This window comes from Uranotaenia lowii, chromosome 2 (assembly GCF_029784155.1).
Source record: "Uranotaenia lowii strain MFRU-FL chromosome 2, ASM2978415v1, whole genome shotgun sequence".
NCBI lineage: Eukaryota > Metazoa > Arthropoda > Insecta > Diptera > Culicidae > Uranotaenia > Uranotaenia lowii.
This window is the reverse complement of record NC_073692.1, coordinates 20,824,539-20,839,393: the sequence shown is the minus strand read 5'-3', so window position 1 is coordinate 20,839,393 and position 14,855 is coordinate 20,824,539. Positions and strand designations below refer to the sequence as shown.

The following is a 14,855-nucleotide window of genomic DNA, read 5'->3' as shown; positions in this document are numbered from 1 at the left end:
TTGAGCTAAAATCAAGTAATAATACCAAAAGATCACAAATGGTTTATATGAATATGAAAAAATGAATCGGTCAACTAGATAATTTTTGACAGCGTTTTTACTGTGATGTAATATGATGGGAGAAGCCCTTTATATAAAATCATCGAGATAAAAATCGCTGTAAGAACTTCTTTTCAACAAAAAAAAACTATTTTAACTGAACATACATACAAACATCAACACTATCGAACAGCTCACATATCACTTTAAAATGATGAACATTGAATGGAAACTATGTTAGTAAATCTTGTATAATTTCCTTAGCATAACAGCCCGAGAGCTGTTTACATATCATCATTTAAGGTTCAATTACCAGCAGCTCAAGTTCATTCATAGCAGCCACATGCATAGAGGTGAGAGTCGTTGACCCCGTCTTGTTTGCAGCATCCCCTGCAGTACCAAACAACACCTTCGAGTCGTCTTCACCCTCGAAGCATAGAGGAGCACACTCGTGTTCATGATCCGGTCGCCGATAATGAGCCCCGATGTGCGATTAGAAACAAACCAGAAGCCTCCATGCAGCCGAGAAGGGGGAGTCCATGAAAGTGAAAACGATCATCGATTGTGGGTAACCGATTCCAGCTACAAACAACGCGTCATGTCATGATGCCGCTGCTGAGTAACGATCAAATAAGAGGAGAAAAACATTCAATTGCGGGCTGGCGCAGCAAGTGGAAGACGTCTGCCTTTTATGAGGTCGCAGCTTGACGACACATGAACGCGTCCGTTATTGCTTGCAAGGAGGCATAAATAAGATGATGGCGCACAAATAAATCCGGCCGACCGCCCACTGCCCTTCCGATCCGATTCGATTCGATTGAAACCGAGAGAGCCTTACCCAAATGTATGTAACTCAACGGGGTATTCGGTCATTTCAGACGCGACGTCGACGACACGGTGCAAGGAGGAAAATGGCGAAGTTGCTGGTCGGGAAAATGCGAAGGCAAGATTTCTTCGAAGCGATATCACAGCTCACAATCCGTCCAACGTTTTTCTGTCGGCGGTCGGCCCGGGTAATCTCCGCCGGATGGATGAGGTTGATGATGCGAAATTCAAGACTCCACGCCACCACCAGTTGCTCTGTAACCAGTTTTATTATTTACCTTTTTTGCGACATTTGGCAGTGTGTGGCGGAGTTGATCTCGTTTGTAATGAGAAGGAGGATGTTAGGGGGGATTGTGGTCATTTCACTTTCGATTCTTGTCCAGCAGCGTCCAGTGTCTTCCAACCCAGCTCATATGAGGAGATTGCAGGGCCAGGAGGCAGGATGAGGATGACTAAGCGCAAATTCCGTCGGAGAAATGTTGTTATTATTAGCTCTCTTGGCAAAGAGAAATTACGAAAGCAGCGATGGTGTCATTCTGTTATGTGTCAACTATCATAGGGCAAACGGTTTGCCGATTATTTGATTAAATAATATCTGGTGTTTATTTGAGACTCCTTTGAGGAACCCCAGATTCAATCTAAGATTATTTATTAATAAACATTTTGAATCAATTTCAAAACATTTTGACTCCATACGCTTTGTAAAAAAAAATCAGAACTTCAGTTATTAATTTATAGGGTCCCTCTGTTAATTCTTCACTTCGTACCGAATAAAGGGTGATACGGTCAACATTTGGTCAAGAGAAAACGCGTGTAAATCGGTGAAATCGTTTATTTAAAAAATCAAATTGAATTCGTTTTTCAAGTTTAATTAGTATTAAATTCAGGAAAAATATTCAGTTAGGCTTCCGCTTTTCCAAATCCGAATTGCAGGGCCTTACGCTTAAATCCTGCCATCAGATTTTGTACAGCCACCTTGCCCACCTTCTTCGCCGCAGAAAGTCACTTTGCCTTGAACTGCTGCTCGTCCTTAGCAGTTTTTTTGTCTCTTTAGGTTCCGCTTGACAATAGCCCAGTATTTCTCAATTGGGCGGAGCTCTGGCGTGTTGGGAGGGTTCTTGTCCTGGGGAACCACCTGCACGTTGTTGGCGGCGTACCACTCCATGGCCTTTTTACCGTTATTGGAAGATGCCAAATCCGGCCAAAACAGTACGGAACAACCGTATTTCTCCAGGAAAGGCAGCAGACGTTTATTCAAACACTCTTTCACGTAAATTTCTTGGTTGACAGTCCAGGAAGCTATGAAAATGCTGCTTTTCAAGCCACAGGTACACAGGTGGCTCGCCAAACCAGATATTTCTTCGCAAACTTTGACAGTTTCATGTGCTTAAAAATATCTGCTACATTTCCCCTTCCTTTTGCCGTATAAAACTCCTGTCCCTGATGCTGCTTGTAGCCCGCTTTGACGTGGGTTTCGTCATCCATTACCACGTAGTAAAACTTCGTCAGCATCGTCGTGTACAGCCTCAGGGATCGCGCATTGGCCTTCGTATTTTGTTTATCATCGTAATTTGGAATCACTACCTTCTTGTAAGTCGATAGTCCGGCTCGTTTTTTGGCTCGATGCACGGTTGTAGACGATACACCCAGCTTATTTGCGGCATCTCGGAGAGAGAGGTTAGGGTTTCGTTTGAAACTACCGGCAACTCTCTTTGTCGTCTCAGTTGCTTCCGGTTTTCGATTTCCCCCCGATCCAGACTTCCTGGCTGTCGACAAACGTTCCCCAAACACTTTAATTACATTTGTAACGGTTGATTTGGCAACTTTTACCGATTTTGCCAGCTTTGCATGCGAGTAGCTCGGATCTTCGCAATGCGCGAGCAAAATTTTGATACGCTGCTCTTCTTCCTTGGACGGCATTATGACAACTGAAGAGTGAATTCCAAAATCAAAATAGGAGCAACATTCTACACACACACACCTTCAAAATGAGGGGTGTTCAGGTTTTCTAAATGCAAAGTTGAAAAAAATACGTCAAGTTTGTAGGGAATAGGAATGAGTGGAAGAATTGATTAGGAAAATTGTTAAGATTATTAGATTATGTTGAAAGTGTACGCGAAAACGGATGGCTGCATACTTACATGAGAGTGCGTAAAATGAATTCGTGAGTGTCATAAGCAAAATGGCAGTGAGAAAAGAATCTGAATTAAATGTTCATTAATGTTAGAGTACTTCAAGGCGCTTTGGGAGAAGTGAAAAAGAGAATCAGTTAAGAAAATATACCTAGCGTAACATTTAAAAAGGGCGAAACTGCCAAATGTAAACAAATCGATTTAACGGTCAATCCGGATGCACGCGGTTGCACTTTACCTATCAAACGCGATTTCATCTTAAAGTAACTTAAAACTTTCAAAAAATTGATAAAATTCAATTGGGCGAAACTTCCTGATATTCTTGAACCTAAAAGCATAGACTAATACAGACATGACTCTCCATAGAAAATTCTTACCAATTTTTCGCAAAGTTTCACTTAAGTGATTGCACTGCCATGTGGTGTCCGCATTGCCCCTAACCATTAAAAAACTCAAAAATTGTCAAAGTAGCCATGGAAAGACATGATCGGTCAAAAATAAAAACAAACAAACTTGAGGGTGAAAATAATGGAAATAAATCTCCATTTCAAAATTTAAATCTTGATCGTGGTCATCGCCGAGCACTCTAAATACTCTTACTAAATAGAGCTCAGCAAAAAATATACCCAAAGGTAATCTAAAATTGTAAATATCCTACATTTTGACCGATTAAAAAAATTTGCAGGGAAATTCCTTAACATACGAGTTAATGAAGTCGTACATCGTGGACTAGCTCCTTGATCCTGTTCTTTTGAAGATTTTAGGAAATTTTACGCCTGTGATGGACACAATAAGGAAATTTACTCCTTCGAGAGTGATCAAAGTATGAATGAGAACAAAAATACACGTTATATTGTAAGGCATACAAGCGCAGAAATAATGTTTTTCAAACATGTAGGTAAGCAGTTGGTTCCGAATTTTTATATCAAATTATAATCGGTATTTTATTGTTTCCAGAAAAAAAGCTGGCTTGTAAAAAATGTAATGTTAAACAAAAGTTGCAATGTTTGCGGGAGGATTTTTTTATCGTGATGCATTTGGAAAATCGTTCTGTGTGTTAACATCGAAATATAGATCCGGGTAATCCCGTGTATCATTTTAACTAGAGTGAAGAAGGACGTCACCAATAATATTTGTATTCTTTGAATGACTGACAAGGAAGATTTTTTTTTTAAATGCGATTGAAGTTATCAGTGAAATTCAATAATTCTAAATAACATAATTTTATTATTTAAACATTCAATAAAGATTAGTTTTTCAAATAGCTTGGAGTTGGAGTAACATAGAGCTTTTTTTCCAAGTATCGCAAAGAAGCAGATAACTTTGACTACTGATTGAGTAATACCAATCGAAAAATCATACTCTTGATGGGCTTTGAATCATAGGTTTTCCCAGGAACTATTGGGTTAAATTTCTTAGGTCCTTGAATCCTGAGTCTCAGCTGGGGGCACTGCTGGGGGAGCTTTCGGATATGTGGGTGCCTCACGCAATTTTTATTTTAAATTTCCGAACCTGGTTCATTCAGCATTTCAAAACTAATGGAAAACTTAACACTGGATTCTGACTTAGAAGATAAGCGAAAGCAACCACGCTCTTTCACTGGCAGCACGCGCATATCCGTTTAGAGACAACTAAAATGACATTAGATTGTACTAATTTGACAAAAGATGATCGTTAAAATACTTCCGTATCATCATCAGAAAACTCCACCTACGGCCCATGACAACTTGAACAGTAATGTTTGTTGATTTTTACAAACAAAAAAATCTCCAGCTATGATTATGTGAGACAATTTATTACGATCGACGCGCCTCTGGAGCCGACATTGCCCATAAAAATTGCTAAAAACTGAAAAAGAGTGTCCTGTCTGTATTAGTCTGTGCTAAAAGGTCACATGTTATATGCAAAACAGTTTTAAAAATTTCTGAATGCAACTTCAATACATATGTTTGTCAGACAATATCCAGCTACAACACTTCACGAACGGGTTATTCGGCCGACGGTTATCCAGCCGAAAGGACGCAAGGCCGAAAGGATGTTCAGCCGAATGGTCATCAGGCCGAATAATCGTTAGACCAAATGCATACCAGGCCGATAAGATATATTATCGCTTGTATGCATGTTGGGGCAAATTGCAGTCAGGCCGAATGGAAAGTAGACCGACTGTTCGTAAAGCCGTAAAGTTCGTACAGAATGGTCAAGAGGCCGAATGGTTACTAGGACGAATGGTTGTCAGGCCGAATGGACGATAGGCCGAATAATCGCTAAGCCGAATGGTTGAATTGGTCGATTTCCATTTGACCGGTGTTTTTTTTAACCTCGAGCTAACATGAAATCGTAATAGAAATGATAATCCAGATCGACTGTTGAGACATTTTCAATAACCATCGTTAACACATTGGTATTGAGTGATTTTGGCCGCTGAGGTCAGCGAATAGGGTGTCCAAACTATGATGAGTTGTACTCGACGAAAAGTTGGAAATTTCATCAAAACAACATCGGAATATTTTTTTTATTATTTTTCCTTTAAAGTGCAATAAAAACCCTAAACTTTGAGTAAAAAACATTTTTATTTCGTTTACATAGCTCTGAGATAGACCCTTTTTAATGCGTCCAGATTTGTGATGATCCATGCTTTATCTGACATTAACGATTTAAGCTATCTAAAAGTGTACTGATTTACGATTATCAGGCGGGCCTTCAATTGACACTTTATTCGGTCACTCCCTTTTCTCCTTTAACCGGTTCGTTAAAAAGAAAATCTCATCTATAGAGCTATAGTGTGAATCATACCAACTGATAAAGCAAGGATCACTACAAATCTGGACGCATTAAAACGGGTCTATCTCGGAGCTATATAAACGAAATAAAAATGTTTTGTACTTGAAATGTAGGGTTTTTATTGCACTTTTAAGGAAAAATAATAAAAAAATTATTCCGGTATTGTTTTGATGAATTTTCGAACTTTTGGTTGAGTATCACTCATTATAGTTTGAACACCCTATTCGCTGACCTCAGCGGCCATTGTTCCACAATCTCTTCATCTCTGTTGCTTCCCGAGTCGTCCTACCATTCTTCTCCATCTTCTGCTTGACAATTGCCCAAAATTTTTCGATAGAGCGGAATTGAGGGCAGTTGGGTGGGTTGATGTCCTTTTCGATAGAGCGGAATTGAGGGCAGTTGGGTGGGTTGATGTCCTTTTCGACAAAATCTACCCGATGGCCCAATACCACTGTAGAACCTCCTAGCTGTAGTGGCAGCTTGCCAAATCTGGCGAAAACTTAACTAGCCCTTTGTGAGATCTAATGTACGATAAAAAAAAAGTTTTTCAGGCATTCCTCCTTGTAAATTTCGGAGTCCATGGTTTTGTTTTTCACAAAAACCGGAATTTTTCGTCCGCAGCTGCAAATACCTTGCCAGATCAAACACTTTCTTGCAAACTTATCAGCAAAAACGAATTTGAAGTTTGGCCAGAAAGCTGCCCAAAATCCATCTTCACGTACGTTTCGTCATCCATGAGGATGCATCCGTCGAACATCGTTGGAATCTTCGTGTATAACTTGCGGGCACGTCCTTTGGCTACTAAATTCTGCTTCAATGTCCGGTTTGGTTGCTTACTGGTCCGATAGGATCGTATTCCTTCGCGTAGACGAATCCTTCTGACGGTGCACCGGTCAGCGTTGAATTTCTTGGCGATGTCGTAGGCCGACTACCCTATGTTTGCCTTGATCGTTCTCAACACCTTCAAATGCAGTTTCCGATCCTTAACTCCACTATGACGCTTGGTAAGAACCTGCCGATCGATAATATGCATCTCACGGAAACGTTTGAGAACGCTACACACGATTGATTTGACCATTTTTAACGATTCGCGATTTTTGAACCCGACCACGTCGGGTTTTTGACGTGGGTGTTCAAAATTTATTTTCATCTCGCGGCTTCCATCACGTGTTACTTTTTTGAAACAAAACGAATCGTAATGAAATTTTCAGCACTGGTAGAAGAAACATTCCTCTACAAAGTGCTCCAAAACATTCCAGATCCGACAACTAGGAGCACTATGGTAAAATAAATAGTGCGTCCAGATTTGTAGTGATCCATGTTTTAAGTTGGCATCGTGGTAAGATATCGGATAGCGAACTCGGAGGACTGGAGTTGAGGTTTTTTTTCGTTTCATTCAAATTATTTATAATTGTTTATTTTGATTTTTGTGGGGAAATCAAATTGTTTGAATCATGTAATTTGAATATATCGCCTCCACTTGTGTATCTTCTGAGGGTTTTTGGCTATCCTCTACGCCACGGCTGCGGCTGAATTGTTTTATTTTTGAATATATTATTTCCTCACTCAGTAAATCTCTTCAATTTATTTAAATGATTCCATTAAGCTGAGCACCCATTGTATGTATCTATATGTGAAACATGTGCCCCCAAAGAAATCCGCTCCACGTTGGTAATGAAGTATGGAGATGTGATGATAATAACCGGTGATCTTTAAACTTTGATACCGACTACCTCACAGCATCGGAACTCTTCTTTTGATGAACGGAAAAGGCTATTATGTTACTCGGCGATGATGATGGCACACGTCCGAGTTTGTTTCTTTATTTTGCGCTCCGTTAATGATGATCGCAAGCATCATCTGGTTGAGAAAGAAAGAAAAAACCACATCAATGGGAAACGCACTCTTTGCATTGCATATGCATATGTAACGTACATAAACAGTTCATGAATGAAGGTTTTCAATAATGAGGTAATGGTATTTTTTTATGAAAGAAATATATGACCTAATACAATTCATTGCATAATCCAACTTGCAAAAATCATTCCACTCTTATTCTTTTCATGTCAAACCGAACAATTTGAATTTTAATGTGAAAATAAAAGTAATAGCATTTGACCATTAGACAAACATTGAACTCTACATTCAAGAATTTTTGTTATTTTTTTTTTGTCATTATTTGTCATGTTTGTCATGTTTGTCAATTTTGTCATTTTGGTAATTTTGGTAATTTTTGTCATTTTTGTCAAAATTGTCATTTTTGTCAAAATTGTCATTTTTGTAATTTTTGTCATTTTTGTCATTTTTGACATTTTTGTCTTTTTTGTCAATTTTGTCATTTTGGTAATTTTGGTAATTTTGGTAATTTTGGTAATTTTTGTAATTTTTGTAATTTTTGTAATTTTTGTCGTTTTTGTCATTTTTGTCATTTTTGTCATTTTTGTCATTTTTGTCATTTTTGTCATTTTTGTCATTTTTGTCATTTTTGTCATTTTTGTCATTTTTGTCATTTTTGTCATTTTTGTCATTTTTGTCATTTTTGTCATTTTTGTCATTCTTGTCATTTTTGTCATTTTTGTCATTTTTGTCATTTTTGTCATTTTTGTCATTTTTGTCATTTTTGTCATTTTTGTCATTTTTGTCATTTTTGTCATTTTTGTCATTTTTGTCATTTTTGTCATTTTTGTCATTTTTGTCATTTTTGTAATTTTTGTAATTTTTGTCATTTTTGTCATTTTTGTCATTTTTGTCATTTTTGTCATTTTTGTCATTTTTATCATTTTTGTCATTTTTGTCATTTTTGTCATTTTTGTCATTTTTGTCATTTTTGTCATTTTTGTCATTTTTGTCATTTTTGTCATTTTTGTCATTTTTGTCATTTTTGTCATTTTTGTCATTTTTGTCATTTTTGTCATTTTTGTCATTTTTGTCATTTTTGTCATTTTTGTCATTTTTGTCATTTTTGTCATTTTTGTCATTTTTGTCATTTTTGTCATTTTTGTCATTTTTGTCATTTTTGTCATTTTTGTCATTTTTGTCATTTTTGTCATTTTTGTCATTTTTGTCATTTTTGTCATTTTTGTCATTTTTGTCATTTTTGTCATTTTTGTCATTTTTGTCATTTTTGTCATTTTTGTCATTTTTGTCATTTTTGTCATTTTTGTCATTTTTGTCATTTTTGTCATTTTTGTCATTTTTGTCATTTTTGTCATTTTTGTCATTTTTGTCATTTTTGTCATTTTTGTCATTTTTGTCATTTTTGTCATTTTTGTCATTTTTGTCATTTTTGTCATTTTTGTCATTTTTGTCATTTTTGTCATTTTTGTCATTTTTGTCATTTTTGTCATTTTTGTCATTTTTGTCATTTTTGTCATTTTTGTCATTTTTGTCATTTTTGTCACTTTTGTCATTTTTGTCATTTTTGTCATTTTTGTCATTTTTGTCATTTTTGTCATTTTTGTCATTTTTGTCATTTTTGTCATTTTTGTCATTTTTGTCATTTTTGTCATTTTTGTCATTTTTGTCATTTTTGTCATTTTTGTCATTTTTGTCATTTTTGTCATTTTTGTCATTTTTGTCATTTTTGTCATTTTTGTCATTTTTGTCATTTTTGTCATTTTTGACATTTTTGTCATTTTTGTCATTTTTTTCATTTTTGTCATTTTTGTCATTTTTGTCATTTTTGTCATTTTTGTCATTTTTGTCATTTTTGTCATTTTTGTCATTTTTGTCATTTTTGTCATTTTTGTCAATTTCAACTCATAGAAATTTTCTAACCATGCATGTTCGATTTTTGAGCTTAGTTTTTTTTTTAAGTTGAAATTTCCAAACTATCTCGAACAATTTTCTGCGTGTATGCCGTTTGATCAACTGTGGAATTTCGAAAACGTTTGGTTTTTGTCTTTACTCGTTTTTATCATGGACGCAAACCTAACTTTCTAACATTCTTTGAATGTAACGCTTAGTCTGACGAATGTAACGCTCTTGAAAGATTTCCCTGCTTACCTTTTTTCCGAAAAATGCTATGAGCTCCTCTTTCGGAGGTACAGATGTTTTCAGGAGAAAATGGGTTTATTCTGATTATTTTCCAAGAAACTTTGAAAGAAATTTAAAGATTGCAAATATAAGGATAGTACCAACGAATAAAAATGAAATGTTTATTCCTCCAATAGAAGACATTATCTTTCGTCCTTTTTTACACTTACAAAAAAATGATTCAAATAGAGAATGCGTTTTCACTGAAATTTTTTTTCTAACATTGTTTGTCAATTGGACAAATTCATATTTAAAAAAAAAGTTCAAACAGAAAAAAAGAATGTTATTGCAACCAATAAAATCATCTAAATCTTTTCGATTGAATAGAAGCAGAAGGTTATTGTGAGGAAGCTTCCAAATCAAGCATGGATGTATGGAGGGCATTTCTTTCAGCAAGAAAAATGAAACATGCAAGTTTTTAAAAATAACAACCGTCTAATAAAAAAATAATAAAAATTATACACATAAAAAACAATTCTAACAAGAAATCTTACATTACACAGATACATAGCGCGAAGTGTTGCTCGTGTTGAATATCATAGCTGTTGGATTTATTTATTTCTGTCAGTTACCTAGCCGATGAGTTTTTACACAATATCTGACGAATTAAGAGAGTAATATAATTTATACATTGAATATGTTCAAACTTCCGTCTTCTCAGTTTAATAATTACACATGTTTCGTAAGTACAATCGAAGGTCAACCCCTGCTATTCATAAATATAAAACCGAATAAACACTGATAAATACTTTAGCTCTCTAATTGAATAGGTTTCCAAATCTAGCGCGCTTCTTTAGACCCAAAACTGTGGGTCAGGTTTTTGAAACCTTTTCTATTTGTTTGTTTGTTTGTTCCTCCGTTCATCACCTACATAATTATAAAAATTGTTTCGACTTCTGCAGGTGATTTTACCAAATTGGACCTCGGATCAGGTATTAATCCTATATCATTCCTACAATTACACGATGGATTCCGTAGATCAATACTTCTTTTCCTAGAAAACTCTACTGCCTAGAGTTGGAAAGAATTTCATATCTACGGTTTGTTCTAGCCCGTTGCTCTCGATAGCAGCTCGAAGGTTCTGAATCGACCCTCGAACTCATTCCAAGTTTTGCAGAATCATTATAATTAATTTGTACATCATCAAAGAATATAAATACATCAAACAATGATCCCAACCTCTTTGAGTAGTGCAAAACAGGCCTCGTCGACTAGAGAACAATTTGAAATGGAGAAAAAAAAATCCATCGACGACCGCCCAAGAAAAGCCTCATATTTAGCCATCCTCGTCGCCCCGAGGATGTTGTGTCTCGTACTTGGAATTGACAAAAAACCGCCAAGTCATGTCGAGCCAACAGATTTGGACTCAAAGATCAAACGTGCTGATCGATGCCCGTATTGCTGGGAACATCCTCGAGCTTTCGCCAGACAACATTGCACATCTCACGGACCAGAGCCTTTTCGCCATCGTCCAGCTGGTGGTGATCCGGGGTACTGTTCGGTCCGATTCGTTCTCGCTCAAGCTGTTCCCGCACTTCCAGTACCTGAAGAGCACGCACGACTGCTTCCGGTCGACCGGATATCGGATCTGGGACGGTCGTCGTGAGTGTTGCTGGAATTCCGTTGCCATTTTGAATGCTTCCTTGGTTGCCTACATTTGGGCTGGATTGATGCTGTGGAATTGATATTCCTCCATTCACTGTTCCGGTTACTGTTCCGTTTGTCGATGGGCTTGGGATGGGTAGATTTTTCAAAATGGCACATCGTTCCTCTTCCAGCTGTCGTATTCGGGACTCCAGAGAACGGACGTACTGCAAGGTCTGGTCGTTGAGCGTGGTTCTGAGGTTGAGGTCCTAAAAGCAAAAGAGAAATAAGAATTAGCAAACAAATTTCTATTTATTCTAAACTATATACAAAAAGGAATTTCTGCCTGTCTGTTTGCCAGTCTGCCTGTCTGTTTGCCAGTCTGCCTGTTCCCTATAGACTCGGAATCTACTGGACCAATTTGCGTTAAACTTGACAAGTGGGAACATTGCAAGTCGCGGAAGGTTTCTGTTATATTTTGATATCCCTCCGTCTCTTTGGAAGGGGGCAACAGGTCTCACAAAACAAAATCAACATCTTTAAATATTTCGAAAACAAATCAAGGAAACGGAACCAAACTTGGCATGTGAGCAAATATAATTGAAATCAATATTCACCACACTTATTTTCTTCATATAATGAGAAGGCGACACCATCAGCATCCTCTAGCGGACAAAATGGAAGCACTAATTCAAGAAATTCGACTAACTTGTGAATAGCGTGTATTCCGACTCGACTTGATCAGGGATGCCAGTTATAATAAATGAAATTGTTGGATTTCATTCTTGCACAGGGGTGTCAGGTGTCCTGATTTTTCAGGATTTGTCCTGATTTTCGAGAGGCCGTCCTGATTTTTCAAAAACGCTCGAATTGTCCTGATTTTTGAAAAATGACCCTTCACAGCAAGAAAAATTCGTGTAAATTTAGATCGAAAACGATGCACGAAAACGGAACATCGATTTTGATGTAAAATTCTATCACGGTGTATTTTTTTCGAGGATGTAATTTTTGAGGCGTGTAAATTTAGATCGAAATCAATGCACGAGATTGGATCACAAAAGCCGTCGTGTAAAAATACACAGGGATGTAAATTTTAAAATTTATTATCGTAAATATTGATATTTTTTCTAAATATTATGGTTTTTGCTTTTGTCTTGAATAAATACGCCGCATGTATCATTTTTAATTCACATTTATTTCCGAAACTGAACATAAAAAAAACATTCGGAAAACGTCAGGCTGATATTGTTGTTGCATCCGATGATTCCCAGCACGGGGACGTTTTTCGAATCAGCATGATCAGCATCCTCGAATGGTTCCGGAAATCATAATTTTTCGGTCAGCACACTCGAATTGTTCTGACAAAAGTTTCTCCGGATAATCACTGGCCGGATATCAGCCGCTGCGAAAAATCTAACCTTGCTGTAATGGAGAGAAAACTTATCAGTTTCAACCATATTCTTTATTTCACGTCTCATAAACTTACTACTTTAAAGACTCTTAAAGTGCTCCTGTAGCTATGCCTTTGAATGACTCGTTTCCGAATAATTTTCCAACTTGTTTACTTTGTGCCCGATGCGCAAACTTACTTGAAATATAAAAAGGCACAATTTAAATACTTGCATTCAATTTTAAACCAAACAGATATAATTTTACACTGTTTGTGATATAAATTTCATTGACCGGTTGATTTTTGCATGATGCAGTGTAAAATTAAATCAAAACAGTTTATTTCTATTCAATTTTGGAAAATAGACTAATATTACATCGAAAGAAGTTTAAAATTACATCTTTTTGTAATTACACTCAATAAAAAATAGATCACTCGTGTTTTAGATTCCGTGTACTTTTAGAAATTTTTTGCTGTGTTAAAATGTCCTGATTTGTCCTGATTTTTTTTTTAAAATATCCCAATTATAACTAAATTTGATGAGAACATCAAACAAATCTTAAACAAAATAGTTAAACCAGTTAAACAAATGATAATATTTGATTCGAATGACGTTTATATTATGTTTTTCGATTTTAACTGCAGGCCAGCTAAGGTTATTCTCGCTTCAGTTGCATAACTCTAGGCGTCTTCAGCACCTATATTTCGCCTTTAGTTATGCAATCTAAGAAGAACTGCCTTTTATGTTCACCAATTTGGTGGTGTCCTGAAAAATCCTGATTTTTTTCTTCGCAGTGTCCTGATTTTTGACAAATCGACCTGGCACCTCTGTTCTTGCACCATAAAAATTTTAGATAATCAACAAACAAACAAAAGGGGTTTAAGAAAATATCTCCATTCCATACTTGTGAATATTTCTGAACAAAATATGGAGCGGAGTAATTACTTTCAATTGTGTTTTTTAATAAAAAGATTTTAAATTCAGAACAGAAAAAACTGCTTAACAGTTTATAAAAAATTTGCTAACAAATAGTTAAGAAAAAAAATATTTACGTAGAAATATCGTTATTTTCTTTTTACTAGATGACGGGTATCACTTTTCAATATGGCAAAAATGGGGTTTTTAAATTAACGATTCGTATTGAAAGATGGTATTGTTATTGTCTCATGGTAGATGTTTCTTGTTATATTTGAACATTTTCAAACAAATTGGTTTATCATTATCAAACTATAAACTATATAGTTTGTAAAATCATTTAACAAATCCAGATCTTAAGCCTTGGGGAATTCATCCTATACCGATATTATACCGAGCTTTTATCCAGTAAAAACATGGCAATAATCTCCTTTAAATGTTTATAATAAATAAATTGGTTAAAAAAATCGATGCTAACAAATCGGCTTACAACTAATATCCATGTTTTCTGATAATAGACTTGGAATTATGCCTGTAAGAGACTAGTGACATATCTTCTAAAAAACATGAAAGAAGTGAAGGCTGGTGGTGCAAATTATGAATTCATTTCTTAAATAAGCGGAATTCATTTTTTCTATGTATTCCTAAACTAAACAAAAAAATGATGAAAATAATTTCAGACGGCATCCCTGATCAGCATTTTGACAGTTTGAAATTAGCCGAGCTCCAGAAAGCCAGGAGTCATATTTCAATACCGACCAGCTCATTTGACAGGTGCTAAAGTATCTAGGAAAAAATTTAAAGTAGAAAATAGCTACAAAAAACAACAACACCTATCGGAGCGTCATAAGTGGCAAAAATGGAAACCAGTTTACCGGTGCGCCAATGAGCTGCTTATGCTAACAAAGGACCAAGAATGTGTCCCGAGTTAACACTGGGGTAGCACTTACTGCTGCCGATGCTTTAAGGGTTTGGATAACGTTTTAAGAATTGTAAGAATATGCGCTGTTGATAATTCATATTTATTCAAAAAGTACTTATTATACTTCCGCCTTTTCTATATGCTACGCCACACTTTTTGCGATTGTCAATTGAAAAATCAGGACACCTGGCATCTGTGATCAAAGCTCCGAAAAAAATCACAGTGTATTAG

At 36.1% G+C, this 14,855-nt stretch overlaps 1 protein-coding gene and 1 long non-coding RNA gene across 2 annotated transcripts in view; one reads left to right on the top strand and one right to left on the bottom strand.

The window, feature by feature from the left end:
- Positions 1-3,503: 3,503 nt before the first annotated feature.
- On the top strand, positions 3,504-4,109 carry LOC129745497 (uncharacterized). Its single transcript, XR_008737139.1, has 3 exons — positions 3,504-3,628; positions 3,682-3,890; positions 3,954-4,109. It is a non-coding gene; the product is annotated as an uncharacterized LOC129745497 (long non-coding RNA).
- A 6,118-nt stretch (positions 4,110-10,227) lies between these two features.
- LOC129748224 (histone-lysine N-methyltransferase 2D-like) overlaps positions 10,228-14,855 on the bottom strand; it is a 75,397-nt gene continuing 70,769 nt past the window's right edge. The window contains exon 4 of the mRNA XM_055742748.1: positions 10,228-11,665. Within this exon, the coding sequence (XP_055598723.1) occupies positions 11,186-11,665 (480 nt within the window). The 3' untranslated portion in view covers positions 10,228-11,185. The remainder of the gene's footprint in view (positions 11,666-14,855) is intronic.